Source organism: Chelonoidis abingdonii, chromosome 15 (assembly GCF_003597395.2).
Source record: "Chelonoidis abingdonii isolate Lonesome George chromosome 15, CheloAbing_2.0, whole genome shotgun sequence".
NCBI classification, from domain to species: Eukaryota; Metazoa; Chordata; order Testudines; family Testudinidae; genus Chelonoidis; species Chelonoidis abingdonii.
The window spans coordinates 12,025,616-12,043,494 of record NC_133783.1 but is presented as its reverse complement, the minus strand read 5'-3'; the positions used below and the strand labels follow the sequence as shown (position 1 = coordinate 12,043,494).

The window sequence follows — 17,879 nt, the reverse complement described above, 5'->3', positions numbered from 1 at the left end:
GACCATTCAGTGCAGCTTGCAGATGATATCTATGTGTACTCTGTATAGCAGGGAGAGAATTTTTTACTTGGAATGCGTCAGCTTTTAAAATCCAGCTGTCGTGTCATCATTACAATCTAGGTCTGAATACAGGAACACTTTAATTGTTCAAAGGTTCATGTGGATCATATCACTAAAGCAGGGAGAAAATTCTGGCCTCACTGAAGTCAAAGGCAAAACTTCCATTGACTTTAGTGGGACCAGGATTTCACCCTCTTCCTAGATGATATGGATAAACCTTAATACATACCATTTAGTTACAATTCCTGTCACTCATTCATTATCCAATATGCTGTCACTACTGCCATTTTTCAGATTGGCCAGTAGAGACAGCTTCAGAATGGATGGCCTGTAACTGTCTGCAAAGATCAAACACAATTTATGCATAACATATTGAACTTTCCTTTAGGGAGCAGAAATTTAGATTGTTTAAAGATTGAGGCCTTCAGCATGGAGCACACAATTTTTTTTCCTGCCAAGGAGGTATTTTAGGCAAACCTTTTGATATACTATACAGAAAGGCAAATAACAGTCTTCTTTAAAACTATGTTCCCCATGTATGCAGCCCATAATAATTTGATTTGCTCAGAGATCAGACAGAATTGGTACCCAGTAGTACACCATGCCCACATTCCTTTGGTAGCCCCATCAATTTGTGAAGAATTTAAACTTTTTTTTTAAATAAAAAATTTCTAGTGCCCATGGCTGCCCAGATAGCCTTCCAAAAGGGATACAGTGCTCTCTGCCTGCATGTGCAAATAGCTTAAAACAACGGCTCTGAGATGTGAACTGCCGTCATCCATCCTAATGAGTTGTTGACCCTGAAGTCTAATGATGACATTGCAAATATCTACATTTTTAACACTGTAAGTGGCTAGTCATTTTAGAAACATTCCAGTCTCCATTCTGGGATTGTGGGTAGAAGCTGAGTAAAAGCACCAGCACATTTTAATCTAGTCTGACTCCTGGACTTGATCCAAAAAGATTTATAGCAACCTGATATAAAGGTTATTCATGTAAATCATGTAGGACATCACAAATAGCTTACAAATTAGTAGCCTCACACACAAGCCATTCTTTTTCTAATGTGCATTTGCTTACCCAGTTTCCAGTCTTCTCCCTTCTATCTAGAAGTTTTTGCTGTAAGGATTCTCCTAGGCCTTCTGCAACTCCAAATTGTTCTACTATAGCCTTGGTCTTCCTAAATTGCTCCTCTGGAATCAAGTGTTTCACACACCGTAGGTACATGTGCAAGGTCTGTTGCAGAGGAGGCACCGGAAGCTTGGGCAGTGTCTAATCATAAAAAGATGGAGCAGTAAATAATTGTATGCATTTGTAGTATTTCTTTGGTTTTGGTTGAGTTACAACAGATGGTGTGAATATTTTAGAGGAATATATAAGTTCAGATTGGATTTGGTTTTGAGATGTTATTATCTGAGACCAAGCCCATACTCCTAGCTTTTCCCAAATGTCATTTCTATCTGACATTTTTTTTGCACTAACTGCTATAGAAATAGCATGAAAATGTTTTTTCTTCTTTGTATTAGAAAGATGAGCCAGATGAAGGCAATATTTAAAGAAACCTCCCAGGAAGAGTTAAAGTTGTCCTTAAGGGTAGCCTTCCTAATGGTGCTGGAATCTTACCAAGTTTAACTGAAAAGATGCAGAGATTCCTTTGGAATTAGTTGGTGCTGCCCTCAACATGCAGATTGATTTTCAGGGATAGATGCACAGAGCTTTTCTTCGAGGGTAACTAAAAGGGGAAATATTGGAGGACCACATGACCTATTTCTCTAGAAAAGGTTTCAGCCACCTTAAGAAAACTTCCCTTTTGGACCCCTCTAATTCTCCTGGGGAGATTCCTTTAGTAGCTACTGTCTACATCTGGCTCATCTTTCTAGTAAATCTGCATGCCATGTGCAGTATCAGTGAATTCCAGTGCAATCCGTGTATATTTTACATTAGCGGTATCTCGTCGCAGTTGTGGTTTTGAACATTGTGGGTGTAGCTACGTCACTTCAGTGGAGTTGGATCAGTGATGATGTTGACCCAAGGTAAGTTGAGTGTAAGATCTCTGATGAAGAGGATAGTTAGTTGTCTATGGAATAATGAACCAAAGGTGGCTCTCAAACAGCATTCCTTAGTGTTCTCATGCATTACTTTTGGACATTATCACTTTGTTTTATAAGTTGGAATTCAGCCAAACAAATATGAGCTTTCATTAAAAATAAAAAGAGCAGAGAAGTGTGGTGGAAGGGGCAAACAAAGCAGAGATGCATGGAAGGATGGAAAAATATGAAGGATTTTGAGTCTATCAGAAATCACAAGTGTAATTCCCAGAGAGGTGTACGGTGGCCTCAGAGTGCTGAAATTGATTTTCACCTAGTGAAGCCATCCATTCCCACTCATTAGTATTTCTCATACAACGGGATGTTTGTGCGGATCAGTTCTTATAATAGATATTCATTATTTTGTTTTGGCTTTCATCTGTTTCATAAACAGGCAGTCTTCAGATTGCTTTTCCCTATTTGATGTACTAGAAATTCATTTTTAACAGGTTTGTTCCTTTACCAGGGAAAGTATGTGCGTGAGAGAGAGCTGTGCTCTGAGCTGAGAACATGGAACTCTGAGTCCAAATCCCAGCTATACCACTATCACCAGCTATACCACTATCACCAGTCACCACTTTGTCCCCATTTCCCCATCTGTAAAATGGAGATAATACTTAGCTACCCATGAAACATGTGATGGGATGAATTAATTGATGAAGTTGAAGGGCCAGATTAGCCTGTAATGCATCTATATACATCATAAGTGAACAAGTAATTAAGCAGTCTCATTATGATTTTTGTCCATTTGGTGCACAATACAGGCATACAACCTCATCTGGAATTTATTCGAGCAGTTCAGTGGTAGTGGGCTTGGAAATTTTTATGTCCTGGTGATGTCAGATACTCTGGTTCCATCGTGTTTTGTCCAAGTAATGTTGCTGTTAGTTTCATGTCTTTACTAAGGCCAAAAGTTTCACACTTGATGGACTTAGGTAACTAATTTGGGGCATACTCATCTGAATTTCTGGCCTAAGCTCCCTAAATCAATGTATTAACTCTTTAATATTTTTACCCAGCTGTCTCACAGATGAGTTGTATGTGAGAAACTGACAGGTGGCCTGTACTAGTAAGAAATTAATATTGGCCATTTCATACTTTGTTGTAAAGAATCTGCTCTATTTTTTTTTGTTGGTCTCTGTTTCTCCATCTGTAGAATGTGGATAATAATACATAACTACCTAGTAATGCTCACAGGGGCCTGGTGAGGATAAATTGTTTGTGCTTTGAATACGAAAAGTGCTAAGACTAGTTTAAGGTCTTGACACTAGACTGTTGCAAGTGATCACTGTTTTCCAAAAATCAAGAAACAAGGTCAGGAATAGTGTTTGTATTTACCACTGAGTTTCAGTGATAACACTGCTCCTATCGATAATAATTACAAATCATCTTTCTTTAATCCAACTCTGTTTTATTTTTGTCCAAAACCAGTCACTTACTGTCACATCTTTGCTGCATGCATCTTTTTCTTTCTGTGTGGGTTTCTCTAGCACAGGCATCCTTGCATTTCTTTTGATATCTTTTACTGAGGCCAGCAATTGAAGCCACTTGGGGGCACTTACAGAGCAGCACACCTCGGTTCTGGAAATGGAAAAGATTTAAAGCCAAGTAGGTGACAGTTATACCAAAATGTGCACAATATATAGTGTTCCCTGGGCAAACATACACCGAAGCTTAAGAATGCGAAACTGAAGAGAAACAGGACTACAATATCTAAAGTAAACTGAATCGAATTCTTTGAGTGTTACTTTGCCATTCAATTTGTTGCATTTCTCTATAAATTCATTTCTATAGAAATAGCCCATGCGTGTAACGGGTTCTCTTTTGCCAGTTTTGATGCGCTGTATTTTGTTAGTCTAATTTACTCCAGAGTACGTCACACCATTTCAGAGTAAGGCTGGTCTGCAGACAGCTTTTGTACTAGTACAACTATGTCACTCACGGGTGTGATTTTTTGCGAACATAGTTATACTGAGGATGCAGTTATACCAGTATGTTCTAGCCAAGGTACTTCCGAGGCCCCTGTTCGCACGGTATCAGAGCACCTCACACTCTTTTAATGTGTTTTTCCTCACCACACACCTGTGAGGAAACGAAGTGTCAAGTGACTTGCCTAAGGTTACAGAGGAAGTCTGTGGCAGAGCAGGAAACTGAATCTCCTGAGCCCCGGGTGAGTGCCCTAACCATTGGACCATCCTTTCTTTTTCCTGTGATACTGCCTTATACCAGTATAGCTTGTTCTCCTTCCCATTCAGGAATAAACTATGCTAGTATAAGCAGATATATTAGTATAGCTGCATCCACATCAGCTGATTGGGCTGCTTTAGCTATAGTGGTGTAGTTAAGGTAGTCCAACTTTTGTGTGCAGACAGGCCCAGATGCTTCCTCTCAATTAAGGTGTCACTGGCATTTTCAAAGCTGCTGCTCAGCAGCTGCCAAACCTTGTAGGCACCTAAGTCCCTTGGATACCTAGACTTCTGCCAGCCAGCATTTGCAAAACTGCCTAAACACTGGTGCCAGCCCCACAAAGTAAAATAAATAGATGTTGATCAAGTAGATTGAGAACTTTCAATGTTTATAAAATACTTGTGACTATACAAATGCAAGGTAGTGGTATTCTTGCTACAATGGAGTTTTAAAATAATTGGTAGGAGAATTTTTGTGTATGAAAGTGAGGGGTGAATAACTGAGCATGCTGTGGGTTATTTCCTTCACACAGCTCTATACAAGGGAAATTTAGGTTAGATGGTAGGAAAAACTTTACAGCTGTAAGGGTAGTTAAGTTCTCGAGTGGGCTTCCAAGAGTTTTAAAACACTGGTGGATGTCCACAGGACACTGGAATGAAACATACCAAACTTTCTTTTTGATTTGTGATGTGCTTTATCATAGATATGATGATGTGAAAGGCTGCATTAACCCACAGTACTACTCCGCTCCCTATACAGTATTACAAAAATCTCTCCAAGTATTTATGAACCATTAAGCGAACAACATAAACTCAAAAACCAAAAGAATTTAAACTTTCTGTAATGCTCACTGAAGTCTGTGGTGTATGTAGCTGTGAAACTGTGATGCCTTAGTTCTCAGTGTACTGCCTTTAAATTCATAAAAAACCTACGTTCAAAGACAGAGCAGCCAGTTTGCCTTTGAAACTGCCACAGCCTGTGCTGAGGACGCACACATGTGGTGCTCTTGCAGGCAGACTTTCCTTCTTTCCTTATTGTTTCCTTTAAGTTGAAATAAATGTCATGCAATCTCAAAGTACATGTTTGTTCTTTGTCTGTGGAAAAACCTAGCAAAGGCAAAGCCTCTGGGGTGACTAAAATCAAAGAATCATAGAAAGGTAGGGCTCGAAGGGACCTCAGCCATCAAGTCCAGTCCCCTACACTGAGGCAGTACTAAGTCAATGTAGATCATCCCTGACAGTTGTTTGTCCACCCTGTTCTTAAAAACCTCCAGTGATGGGGATTCCACAATCTGTCTTGGAAGCTATCATTAGGGGCAACGTTTGTCTTCCTTGTACAACATTTAAGTGAAGTCAGGATTTGTGAGAGATGCTAGATTGACAGCATTTGCGACTGAAAGTGAGACTCTATCCACAGAAGAGACAAAAGAAAAGCAACTACAGTGTCAGATTTCCCATATTATTCCAAGTCCTTGTACATGATATATATTGTTTGTTCTTCATGTCCACTGAAGGAAGGACAAGAAGTAATGGGCTTAATCTGCAGCAAGAGAGTTTTAGTTTAAATATTAGTTATTTCTAATATTTAAACTAAGACTCTCTTGTTGCAGATTAAGCCCATTACTTCACTTAAATGTTGTACAAGGGAGACAAATGTTGCCCCTAATGATGGAAAATTCCAGAGAAAAGCAAGATGACTTTTTAGTTAATCACTCTGATTGAAAGGAACATTGTCAAAGTTATTGGGCCAAAAATTAATTTTCATGTCTTTGATTATGAGTGGCTGAAGTACACTCCCACTGTTCCTTCAGTTAACTCCATGTTTTTCAGCAAGATGCTGACATTTGCAGGCATCATGTAGTGATCGTTCATCCTGCTTCAAAGCAGCAGCAAAAATCCACAACAGAGAAGACTGACCTCTTCTTTAGCAAATAACAGAAAAAGACTGACCCATCTAATCCACTTGTCTGGGTCTGTTTGCAACTCATTATTGGAGTCAATAGATAGGATTTAGTTATCAGTTAAAATTACTTCTTGCAATTTATACTGTAGTGGTAGTTTTACACAAGCTGCTCACAATCAATCATGCTTATTCTCTTTGTTATCAAGAGTATGCACTTTGAGCTTTGCACTACTATGGCTTGTTAAATGTTTGAAAAAGCTAAAGTCAGGGCTATTTAATGCCTAATTTAAGTCTCAGCCAGTCATATGGCCATTGCTTGATATATGATGACTAGTGCAAAATCACAATTAAATCTTTTGCTCTTCTTTTTCATATTAGACTTCTTTAACTACTTCATGTGGTGGAAGGGGATAAAGGTACTGGGATGAAATTCTGAAGGGGAACATTTAGGCAGCATGTTAGGAGAAATTGAAGAGTGAAGACATTAAGCGTTCATCCCTTGAGACATTCATAGCTACATTGCAAGAACTAGTACACAAGGCAGGCAGCAATCCAGGATTCACTACGAGATAGATCAAGTTGACCCAGTAGGTCTTTTGCAATGTGTCTCAATGAGCAATGGGCCTGATCCCTCAATATGCCAAGTGCCTCCTACAAGGGCCTGATCCACTTCAACTCCCAATGACCTCGGTGGGGACTGAGGGCTTTCAGCACTTTGTGAGAGACCCTCAGCATTTTCTCGGCGCTGTTTTCTTGGGAGCTAACCAGGCCTCTCAAGCGTTGCGCAGCCAGGCCCAAGGTATGCCAGATGAACAACTCCAGGATCCGCGAAGTCAGCTGGGCAGTGGAAAGAAGACTTAGAGGGCTATAGCCCGTGAGTGGAATACCTACCCCCCACAGAATGAGAGCTACTGGTGTGAACCCAGCATCTAACCTTCCTCTCTGGCAGTGTTGGGTGGGATCCCGACAAGATGCCCGAGAGCGAGCGATAGAAGGAATATTGGCCGGGGGTAGGCGCGCAGAGGAGGCACTGGAAGGTCTCCGCACCAAGGCCTCAATCCCTTGGGCAGCACAGGGCGGAGAGCTCCGTGCCTTGGGCTGCTGCAGAGGGCCGCGTGCTGGGCTGGGCGCCCGGGCAGGGGGCGGGGCGGGGCAGGCGCCCGCATGGGGGCACTGGAAGAGGGATCGGGTGACCGCTCCGGGTTACAGGGCCGAGGGCCGCTCCCGCTGATCGATCCGCGTTCTCTGCGCGGCACTGAGCCCCTGGAGGCCGGATCTCTCGCTGCTCTCCCAAGCCAGCGGTTACTTTTAGCTTTCGCTTTGCCCGCAGTCGGCGCTATCCTGCTTCCCTCTTCCTCTGCCCCTTCCCATCTCCGCTGGAGCCCCTCTGGCCCTGCCCCTAGCTAATCCCCTTTCCATCCATTAGGCTTCTGCGTCCATCCCTTCGCGGGTCTCACCCCTCCTTTCTAGGCGATCCCGAGCTAGGCTATAGGCTAGCAATGGGTAACCGCGGAAAGCAGATTAACTTTAGGCTTTGCGCTGGGGGGCGGGGGAAAGGGGCGAGGCGCGGAACACCCTCCTTGAGTTTCTGCAGTGAAGAAAAAGTTATTGCGCTCCAGCTGTGCTGAAAGTAACTGGCCTAAGCTGCTGGCACTGCCCAGTGTCTGCTGCGCGGGGAAGCCAGGCAAACTCCCACCTGCCCCGAGTCCTTGGGAAAGAGTTTGCTATGGAGATTGGCTCTTCCACTTGAGTCCAGAACCCGCCCCTGGTCCCGGCCTTTCCTCTTCGCCGCGGCGGTGTTAGTGCAGCCACGTCTGGGGCTGGCACCAGGGGCTGCGCTGTGTTTTTTGCAGCGGCGCCTGCGGGTGATCTGGCGGTCCAGCCGCGGAGCTGCAGCCGAAGCGGACCTCCCGCAGACGCCCGCGGGACTGCTGCCCCCAGGGCGACCAGCACACCGCCCCCGGGGGCTTGCCGCCCCAGCCACACGCTTGGTGCGCTGGTGCCACCCCTGGCTGGCACCACTTGGAGGCGGATTCGTCTGTTACAAACCCACCCACAAAGACACAGGTGTCCGTAAGGAAGCGCTCAGAAAGGGCGGCGCACTGAGTTATAGACCCAGCCCTGGTTCGGACACCCTGACAATCTTCCCGATCTTCCAAGCACTTGAGCTCGGCTGGGAGGAGGCAGCCTATATAAATATTTAAAGGGACAGCAAAGATGCTGCCGGCAGCCAGCCCCTTTGAGGAGATGATTTAACGCGCTGGAATAGACAGAGATTAATGGAACTTGCCAACTACACCAACATAATAAATGGTCAGCGGCAGAGCAAATTAATAACAGCAATAAAAGTCAAATCTTCCCCTAACCGTTGCTCTGCGCTCGGGGTGTTAAATTGATTATAAACTGAGGCGTCTACAACGTGTAAAATCGGATGTAAATAGTCCCACTCCTCCCCCTCTTCTGCTTTAGTCTCCTCTGGGATAAATTAGCCATTCCCCGGACATCCTGCAGAGACTGGAGCTTGGGTTTGTTCGCGGGGTGTCATTCTACGGAACAGTGCCTGCTGCAAAATGATTGGTGTGAGAAGGGCAATCTGTCTGGTGCAAAGGTAGGAAAAGGCACAAGCTAAAGAGCCTCTGACACGCACCCCTGACGTGAGCGCGAACAACTCTCGAGTGCATCAGTGCCCGCGAGCGCTGAACGCCCCTTACCTGTTCCAGCGAGTTGACTGAAGTCGAAGTTTCAAACGCAAATGTCAGGAGCAGAGGGAAACGGTGGGGAGGGGGTGGATATTTCAGGCTTCAAAACGCTTCTTGCGGGCTCAGAAGCGCTCTGGGCAACGTGGAGGCTTTGGAGCCTGCTTTTGCTCTGTCCAAGGTACTTCCACGTCTCCCTTTCCTTCTGGACACACACACTGGCGTTGGGAGAACCTCTTAGTTCAGCCTCCCCAGGTCTGCCTGTCTAACTCCTCCCTCCCTCCCTTCCTATTCGTGCAAGTCTGAGAGGCCTCCCCTAAAGCAACCCAGCCCAACCTCAAACCATCCTCCAGCTAGAGTTCAGCTTTCCTACAGTCTGGACACGAGGGGAGCATCCTCCTCTCCTGGGCCAGCGGCAGGGGTTTTGCATTGTTTGCTGTCCCTATCCCAGCAGCAGATTGTGCATTTAAAAGCAATATGGCGCTAGCCTCTCTCAGCGACTAGTGCCCGGGAGGGGGCTGTCATAAGTTACTGGGCCTCCCCCCATGGCGTGTATTCCAAAGGGAAGGCGCCTCTTTCGGAGTGGAAAGCTGGCGCAGGGGAGGCAGGGTCCCCCTTCTGCGCTGACTTTGATAAAGCCACATTTTCTTTCGGTCATTTGTTGCTTGGCTCGCAGATTAACCTGCCACATGCGGCTGTCTGAGAAGGGAAAAGGGAACACACGCAAACGGGTACGCAATATACATGTGCACTGACCTCTCCTGTTTCCTGATCTGCTTCCCCGGCCCCATGGGGAAGCCTTAATACTCTGCAGCCCTTAAAGTAGTAGGTTGAAGGACAGCGCCTCTCCTAGGCAACGCTTCCTAGCTTTAGTTAAAGTTATTTTCTTTGGCGTTCGTTATATGATTAACGGTGTTACTGAGGGTAGGGGCGTGAGAGGGAAATAAACAGCTCTGACTGCATGGAAAAATTCAGTTCCCCATTTTTTCTGCCTTTAATTCAGTTGTAATATAATGTTCCTGCCCTCCTCCTCCCCCCTTAAACAATAGCAGCTAATGTGAAAAATCGGGCCGGGGGATGGGGGGTAACAGGCGCCTATATGAGAAAAAGACCCCAAAATCTGGACTGTCCCTATAAAATCGGGACATCTGGTCACCCTAAGCTTCTCCTTTGACCAAGTCAGGTCTTTATTCCCCGCCTGCGTTAGTTAGAATGGAGTCATATTTTATTTCTATATCTTTAGCCCGCTAGCTCCGGGGGTGCGGGCTTCATTCGAAGGAGCAATTGGCAGTGCATTTCGAGAGAGCTTATTAAATACCCTCTGCACCCAGTGTTTAAAGTAGTACTAGTCTGTTGACGAAGATGGTTAACCAAAGGGTTTTGATTAATAAGAATCGGAGTTCTGTAGAGAAATTATTTAATCCCCTTGCGTTATAGCTGGACCAGTCAGCGGACTCTGTTTTTTAACAAATTATCTGTCCTGAAAAAGGTAAGCACTCTCTTTTTCGGCTGGTTTAAAATGAGACCAGAATGTGGGTGTTTGGTTAGTGTGCAGTCCCTGGGTTTGTAAATATTGCTACACTGGCTAAACCTCCTTACCCGCACACACAACCAATGATCATTTGAATCTAGTCACTCTGAAAAGAACGTAAGTTTTCAGTGGCATTAACTAAAAGCCGTAACAGATTTATCCTATTACCAATAGCACTGTGGAAGGATGCCAGAGAAATCCGTTATCTGCTCCGAGCAAAAAGATTTATTACATTCTTAAATCTTCTTCTTTTTGGCAATTGCCAAAACTGAGCTTTATCTTATAAATGTGGAACTCAACTTGGTCCTACGGTCATTATTGATTCTTTGTTACCGAAACCGAAATGCCACTACAAAGCAGCATTTTCATTGTTATTTGTTCCTCTGAGCAGGGACTCTGAGACTCCGAAAGCTGCTCTCATAACGCCCTATGTCAATCAGAGACCTTGATGAAAGTGAAATTGATGAATGGTTTGCTATGTTTCTTCTTCATTTTTGTAGGAAGCTAGAGGGAACTACATCAGTTAATATACACTCTAATAGTGGATTCTTTATTGTTTAGAAAAGAAACCGTTTGTTTTGTCTAATGGATGGATGAACCTTTAAATAAGCTTTGTATTATAGCAACCTATAAGCAAGTGGGACATGTACAGGAAAAATAACGTAAGCTTCGGTTTCATATTTGCGTTTGGACCAAAGGGTCTATCATTCGGATACCTTTGAATAAATCACCTTCGCCCTTTTCAGCCTGTGATACTGACGTCCTTTGTGAAGCGCTTTGAGATCTACAGAAAGCGTTGTATAAGAGCTAGGTATTTTTGTGTATTTTATCCCCATAGATTACAATTATGTGATATAGACGGGTCTACATTCTGGGCAAAGTACTACATTTTCCTTACCACAAATCTACCCGCGGAAAATGCAAAATTCGGAAGCATCTGAGTATTTAAAGTCTTTATTGGAAAAGTGCTGTTTAAACAAAACAAAATGAACAAAAAATACCTTATACCTTATCCCAATACCTTAATACCAAGACACTGTACGCAGAGATGTTTGATGCCGCGTTTGCAATTCAGTACACATTTTCTGTCGGAACATTTTTACATAGAATTCAAAGATTGACAGAGGTTCCACCCCAGTGTTTTATCTTTATGGAATCGGTCTTAAGAAATAAACGAGGTTGATGTTATAGGGAACTTCTTGACATTTGTTAGAGTAATATCCTTGCTCGCAAAACAATGAAACAAAGACCGTGGACCCCTCAAACTTCATTTATTCAGATCATATTATCCTTGTAGATTTGGACTTACACATGATACAGTATATTGCATTTACCAGGTAGCAGCACAACAGAAAAAAGATTACAGCGCTTCAGCAGATTCCCAAAGAAGAAATAATACGATGTGATTTTTGTTGCTGTTGTTAAATATGAAACCAAGTGAAAGTGTCAGTACATATATACAAGCTTTAGTAAATTTAAGTCCCTGAATATGCAATCGGAATTTTATTACAGACTTCCTTAATACAGAGATATACAGTATGCCACACAAAGTTTCAACTCGAGAAAACTTTTGCACAAGAGACCCCACCTAAAAGTTTTTGGAAGGACCACCACAGATTTATGTAAACACATCATTCAATTAGTCTTCTTCGTGATTTTCCCCTGCCAGTGTCTAAGGAAATACCGACTTACAACAAGTCGAGAAGAAGACGAAAGCCATTACAGCATGACAACGGTTAAATTGTATATAGTGCACATTGGTACATAAACAGATGGCAATAATGTTTTCACACCCCCATGCCCATTTTAACCTTTGTTCTGCCAGCTCCGTGTAGCCTAACTGTATTCATAGTCTGAAGAGTCCTCCTCCGAGGCCCCTGTCAGGTCTCTGTGATAAGAGTCCACGCTATTTCCTTCCATCTCCCCTGCTGAATGGGGGGTTTTCCCTTTGCCTTTGCGCTCCTGCATTTTGATGGTGTCATAGAGCCCTTTGGGTCCTTCTTCCAGCAGGATGTTCCTCTCAGAGTGAGAGGCTTTCATTTGGCAGACGTTTCTGAGGAGCAGGAGGACTGGGGCGTAAAGCACGTTGGCAAGCCCCATGCCCAGGTTCAGCTGCACAAAGCCTAGCGAGTGCACGATCTGGCTGGCGACTATGGGCCCCAGGGCATACGCCAAGGAGTAGGAGATATCCGCTATGGCATAGACGCTGCCGTAGACGGACACGTGGCGCACGTCCACGAGGAAGGCAAGCGTGGGCAGCAGGGCCGTGTCCACCAGGGCGATCCCGAAGCAAATGCCGCACAGCGGGACGATGAGCTGCCCGAAGTTCCGGCAGGCGGGCACCGTGCACGAGCTGGCCCCGATGATCACCATGCCCAGGGCCCCATAGAACCACTGCAGGTGCGGGTACTTGGCAGCCAGTTTGACGGTGATGTAGACGCCCAGCACGTGGGGGAAGAAGGCGGGCAGCCACGTGACCCCCATCTCCCACTCGGAGGCGCCCATGGTCTTCTTCATCCACGTGGCGATGGTTGGCTCCAGGAAGGCCAGGGGGATGTTGCACGTGGTGAGGGCGCCAGCCACCACGGCGATGTAGGGGTCGATCATGAGCCTGTGGATGGGGGTGCCCACGAGCATGTTTTCCCGAGCCCGGTGGCCGAAGGGCTTGATGACGGTGAGCAGTAGCAGGCAGTCCAGCAGGCAGACGCTGGCCAACACCAGGAAGGGCACCGGCCTGCCGGCGAACTGGTAGAGGACGCCGCCGAAAGGGGGCGCCACCAGGCTGCCGAAGGAGATGAAGGCCAGGGCGATGCCCAGGGCCCGGCTGCGGTCCGACTCCTCGGTGTACTTGTCGGCGATCATGGCGATGCCGGAGGTGTCGGCGAAGGCCGAGCCCAGCCCCTGCAGGCTGCGGGCGGCGAAGAGGGTGGCGTAGTTCTCGGCCAGGGCGAAGATGATGGTGGAGAGGAACATGACGGTGAGGCCGATCAGCAACGGGATGTCGTAGCCCACGCGGTCGATGAAGGTGCCGCTCAGCGGGTTCACCAGCAGCTGCAGGATGGCCTTGGAGGCGAAGAGCACCCCGATCTTGATGTCCTCGTTTTCCGGGGGGTACCCGGGCCCCAGCACGACCTTGGTCCAGCTGGCGTTGGCCGCCTTGGCGTTGGCCCTGCTGGCGTTGCTCTCCTGGGCCTCCCACATGGTGAGGTAGCTCGGCATGATGGGCACGATCACCATGTAGAGCATGTTATCCAGGAAGAGGGCCACGCACACGATGACCAGGATCAGCCGCCGCTGCCGGTGCACGTCCCGCATGGCTGTGCCCAGCTGCTTGGTTTTCTCGCCCATGGCATCGGACAGCTTCTCCACGGTGGACTTGGCCAGTCCGGCTCCCCCTTCGGTCGCCATCCTCCGATCCAGGGGACACCCCTTCCTGCGCCCGGCAACACAGCCGCTGCCCTCCTCAAACTTCAGCTTCTCCGCTCCGCGGATGCTTCGCTATCTGCGCATGGGGGGCGCTGGGGGAGAATCACTCTGAGGACAGAGAAGGCTGAAGCTCCGGTCCTTTCCTCCACACACCCCTGCCGGAGCCTTTCCCTCTTGCTACCTTCTTCCTTGGCGACACGGCTCCTTCCCTTCTCCTTCCAGACACACCTCCTCGCTCCAGTCCTGCCGTCGTTCCTCGCGCCCCGGCTCTGCTATGCCCTGCGCTCTTGCTCGTCTGCTGCTCACATGCCCGGACGCCTTTCACGTCTCCAGTAAAGCCGGCAGGGCGGCTCACACTGTGGCGCGGGGTCCGGACGCGCGCTGGCAGCTGCTTCCCCTTTGCCTCGCCACCCCTTGGCGGCGCCGCTCACTCCGCTTGGCTTTGCCCGTAGCTCACTTCCAGTCTGCAGCGACCATCCCTGCCAAGGCTGCGAGGCCAGCGGTAATAACGCCCCCAGCTTAGAAGGCCTGGGAGAGCCGGGCGCCTCCAGGTGTCAGCCCCATCGCTCGCGAGCCAGCCCGTGGCAGCTCTGCCCTCAGCCCAGCGCAGGCATTCCGGCCGTGGGGGCCACTGGCGCAAATTGACTTGCATGCTTCTCCAGTCTTACTCTTATTTTTTTTCTTCCCCCCAAATAATGCCGCTTCCCCTCCCCAGCCAGGGCTCTGACGCACAGTCCGCTCTGGCCCCCAAGTGGTTACTCTGCCAGCTGCGTCTCTTTATGCTAATATCACACATGGAGGAGCCGTAGCCAATTACTGAGGAGAGAGCCGTTCGCTGAGCGCAGCCCCTCGGACTGGAGTGTTCCCGGTTCAGGGACTAGCACACTGCCCCGGAGACAGGAGGCAGCACTGCGCTGCTACGCCCTGAAGCCAAGGAAGCCGCAGAATCCGCAAGCAGGTTTTGGGGACGGGACCTTGCAAGACGCAGCAGTAGTAAAACGAACCAGATCTAGCAGTAGGGCCATGTAAAGTGTAAGCGAGTGTGGCTAAATCTGATCCTTCGTTCACTGAGCTCCGCGAGCTAGACATGTCTCTGGGCACTTCTTGGGCCATTAAAATGAAGGATTCCATTAGTTTTTCCAAACGCGAAGAAAGAGGGGTTACCAACCTCCTTCCCCCCAGTTATGTAGGTAGGTTCAGATCCTCAAGGGAGAGCAACAAACAGGGCACAGACCTTATGGAGAGGAGCGGACTTGGTTTTATCTCCCTTTTTGTCCGTCCCTATAGAGACCAGCGGAGACTTTCAAAGCGCGAACGCTAAAATCCCCAAGCCCAATCGCGAGCATCTGGGCTGACATGTTCCCTTTGCTTGAGGAGTCTGGCATTTTGCTGTCTAAGTATGTCCATTTCTAAATATTTTCTCTGACAGGGTCCTCTGTGCTTGAGGTACAGGAGAAGGAAGAAGCAGAACTTAAGACCTCACTGATCCTGTCCGTAAAATGTCAGCAGGCTTTCTCCAAACAGGGCTTACGATTGTTCATGGAGTTTTAATTAGTGCTGCTTCCCCAGAGGGGCAGCAGGTGAAATGCTCATATGGCCAGACTGAAACTGCCTTTGCTTAGGAGAGATGCTGTCGGCACGGTGCTAGGTAGCAGGGGATTAACTCTTTGGCCCCTGTGCTGCCTCATCTGTAAAACGATTTTCCGCTCAGCTTTTTGCCGACTGTCAGGTCGCTGCGACTTTTGTTCTCATTTTCCGGAAGAATTAACTTGCTCTCTTAGGCGCCACATGTTGGTGTAAGTTACGACATAAGAGGGCATTGCGACTGAGAAGTGGCACATTCACACAGTTTCTGCACCCTCACACACCCACCCAACAACATACCTAAGGAGCTCGTCTTGACTCTCTGCCTTTTCAAATAGGAGCGAATGATACCCCGGCAATGCTTCATGCAGGCTCTGCCTTCTCTTGATACTCCTTTTAGTATAAGGGAGAATGGCTAAATTTGGTTATAAATTAACCATACGCGATACGTCCCCACCCCCTAGTTAGGTACAGAAGGACATTTTGGAGGCACTTTCTGAACAATTTATGCCATGTTTTGTAAATCCCCTCGCCGCTAGTTCTTATTAGATTGTCCTTTGAGCAATTTAATTTTGCTGAAATGGAAAACATAGAAATACTCTACATTCAGATAACAACTACATTAAAAATCTGTTTCAGATTTCATTAAATCTGGCCTGAATAATAGGAGAGAATTACTGAAAAAGCGCTTGACCCTGCAACCCTTAAAACAGGAGCCCACCCATGAAAGGGACACTGTCAGGGATAGTTTGAGTTTAGATTTTAATAACAAGACGTTTTAGAAAGTTAATGCCAAGAAAAACAATTTCATTACTATTTTAAAATTCAGAGAAAAGTTTGTTTGGATTTTAAACATTCTCCTGCAGTGTTTACAGCATAAACACTGCAGCCTTGTGCTAATTTAGAAGACAGGGAAGCGAGATGGACTCAAAAGCGATATGAAACTGACTAGTCTGTTTTCACTGCCTAAAATGAAGGAAATGCAAAAAGTAACCCAGCAGACTAAACGAGGAAAAATACATTAGATGTGTACATGTGTACATTAGATGTGTTTCCTGCATTTTTAATTAGTGAAGTAGAGATACTAACGCTGCAAGGTCTTTTTGAATGCTGTATATAGCACATTACCAGTTTGATAAATACTCAGAAAAATGAAATTTATTCAAATATATGGATTTCAGACAAGGTTTTAAAACAAATACAATCAGAATTACTACTTCAACTATACACTCCTTCTAGCAGAGATCTTCCTCCCCATTGTGCCCTGTGAAGCTGAGAGCATACAGTAAATAAATAAACAAACATTCCATATAGCAGAATTATGTGTAGATTAATTCAAGGAGATAGTTCTGCAAATGCTGTTTAAAATAATCAGACCTCTCAACTGAATGAAACATGGTTTCTTCATTGATATGGAGTACAAGGCTCCTTCATTTGCTTGCATTGCACTCTGCTGGGTTTCTGAGGCCAAAGAGAAAGTCATTCATTCTGTCAGTTGCTGTGTCTTGCACTATTCAAACAAAACAGTCTAGATGACCAGAAAGACAAGAAAGATGAGTGTCTGCATAGAGAGAGAGAGGTATACACATGCAATTGTGCATATACAGAAATGGAGAAGCAAAATAGATGTAAAATGATACCTTTTCACTGTTGTTATTTATTTATTTTATTTTATTTTATCCAGTAAACACTAACATTAGGGATAAAGATCCCAAACAGAGATCCTGAGGATGATGTAACATTAGTCAAAATGACTATTTTCAAAATGAAAAGAAAGCAGCCAGGAGGAAAATTAGTTGCTACTAAGTTACTTAAAGGCCATTGCAGTTACTCCTGGATGCACAGTCCAGGTCAGTTGTTCCTCTTGGAAACCCTGCTGTTTGGACAAAGAATTTAGACTGGAGCTTCCACAGAAATACCCAAGGGGATCAGGCTGAGGAGGAGGATTTTAAGAATGTATAAAAGCATAACTGGGGTGGGGGAGGGAGAGAAGAGAAATGAATCTAAGGATAAGAATACAAATGCTGAAGGACATTTTCCCTACTTGTGATGGATGTCACGTTTACACCAAGTGGTAATGGGTGGTGTGTGTGGTGGGGATTTGATTTTGGATTATTGCTGTACTGTAGTCAAGAGTATTAGAATCTTGGCTCTTGCTTGATGATGCACTTTATTTGATTAAAGGTTCCTTTTTAATCAAAGATATGGCCATTTCCCGTCTCTAAAATGGAATCTGGCTGGGGAAATACAGAGACTGGTTCTCTTGTCTCAGGGGAGCTGATATCTCATTTATTACCATCAAGGGTAAGCTGAATTATACTTGTAAAATGTTGCATAATACATTTAGCCTTCTTAGTAAATCAAATCAGTTGATTCATTTATCTACGACAGATGCGTCATAGCTAC

At 45.9% G+C, this 17,879-nt stretch overlaps 2 protein-coding genes across 2 annotated transcripts in view; both read right to left on the bottom strand.

The window, feature by feature from the left end:
* The window catches only part of CHAT (choline O-acetyltransferase), a 48,164-nt gene extending 44,518 nt beyond the window's left edge, over positions 1-3,646 (bottom strand). The window contains exons 1-2 of the mRNA XM_032804811.1: positions 3,587-3,646; positions 1,141-1,332 (exon numbers count right to left, since the gene is read on the bottom strand). Coding sequence (XP_032660702.1) covers positions 1,141-1,332; positions 3,587-3,646 — 252 coding nt within the window. The remainder of the gene's footprint in view (positions 1-1,140; positions 1,333-3,586) is intronic.
* Positions 3,647-11,685: 8,039 nt separating this feature from the next.
* SLC18A3 (solute carrier family 18 member A3) lies at positions 11,686-14,348 on the bottom strand. Its single transcript, XM_032804824.2, has one exon. The coding sequence runs from the start codon at positions 13,869-13,871 to the stop codon at positions 12,300-12,302; it is 1,572 nt and encodes a 523-aa protein (XP_032660715.1). The 5' UTR covers positions 13,872-14,348; the 3' UTR covers positions 11,686-12,299.
* Between the last annotated feature and the right edge of the window lie 3,531 nt (positions 14,349-17,879).

Bases quoted from the DNA above. Each gene is read 5' to 3' on its own strand.
- SLC18A3 (XM_032804824.2), bottom strand. From the start codon at position 13,871: ATGGCGACCGAAGGGGGAGCCGGACTGGCCAAGTCCACCGTGGAGAAG.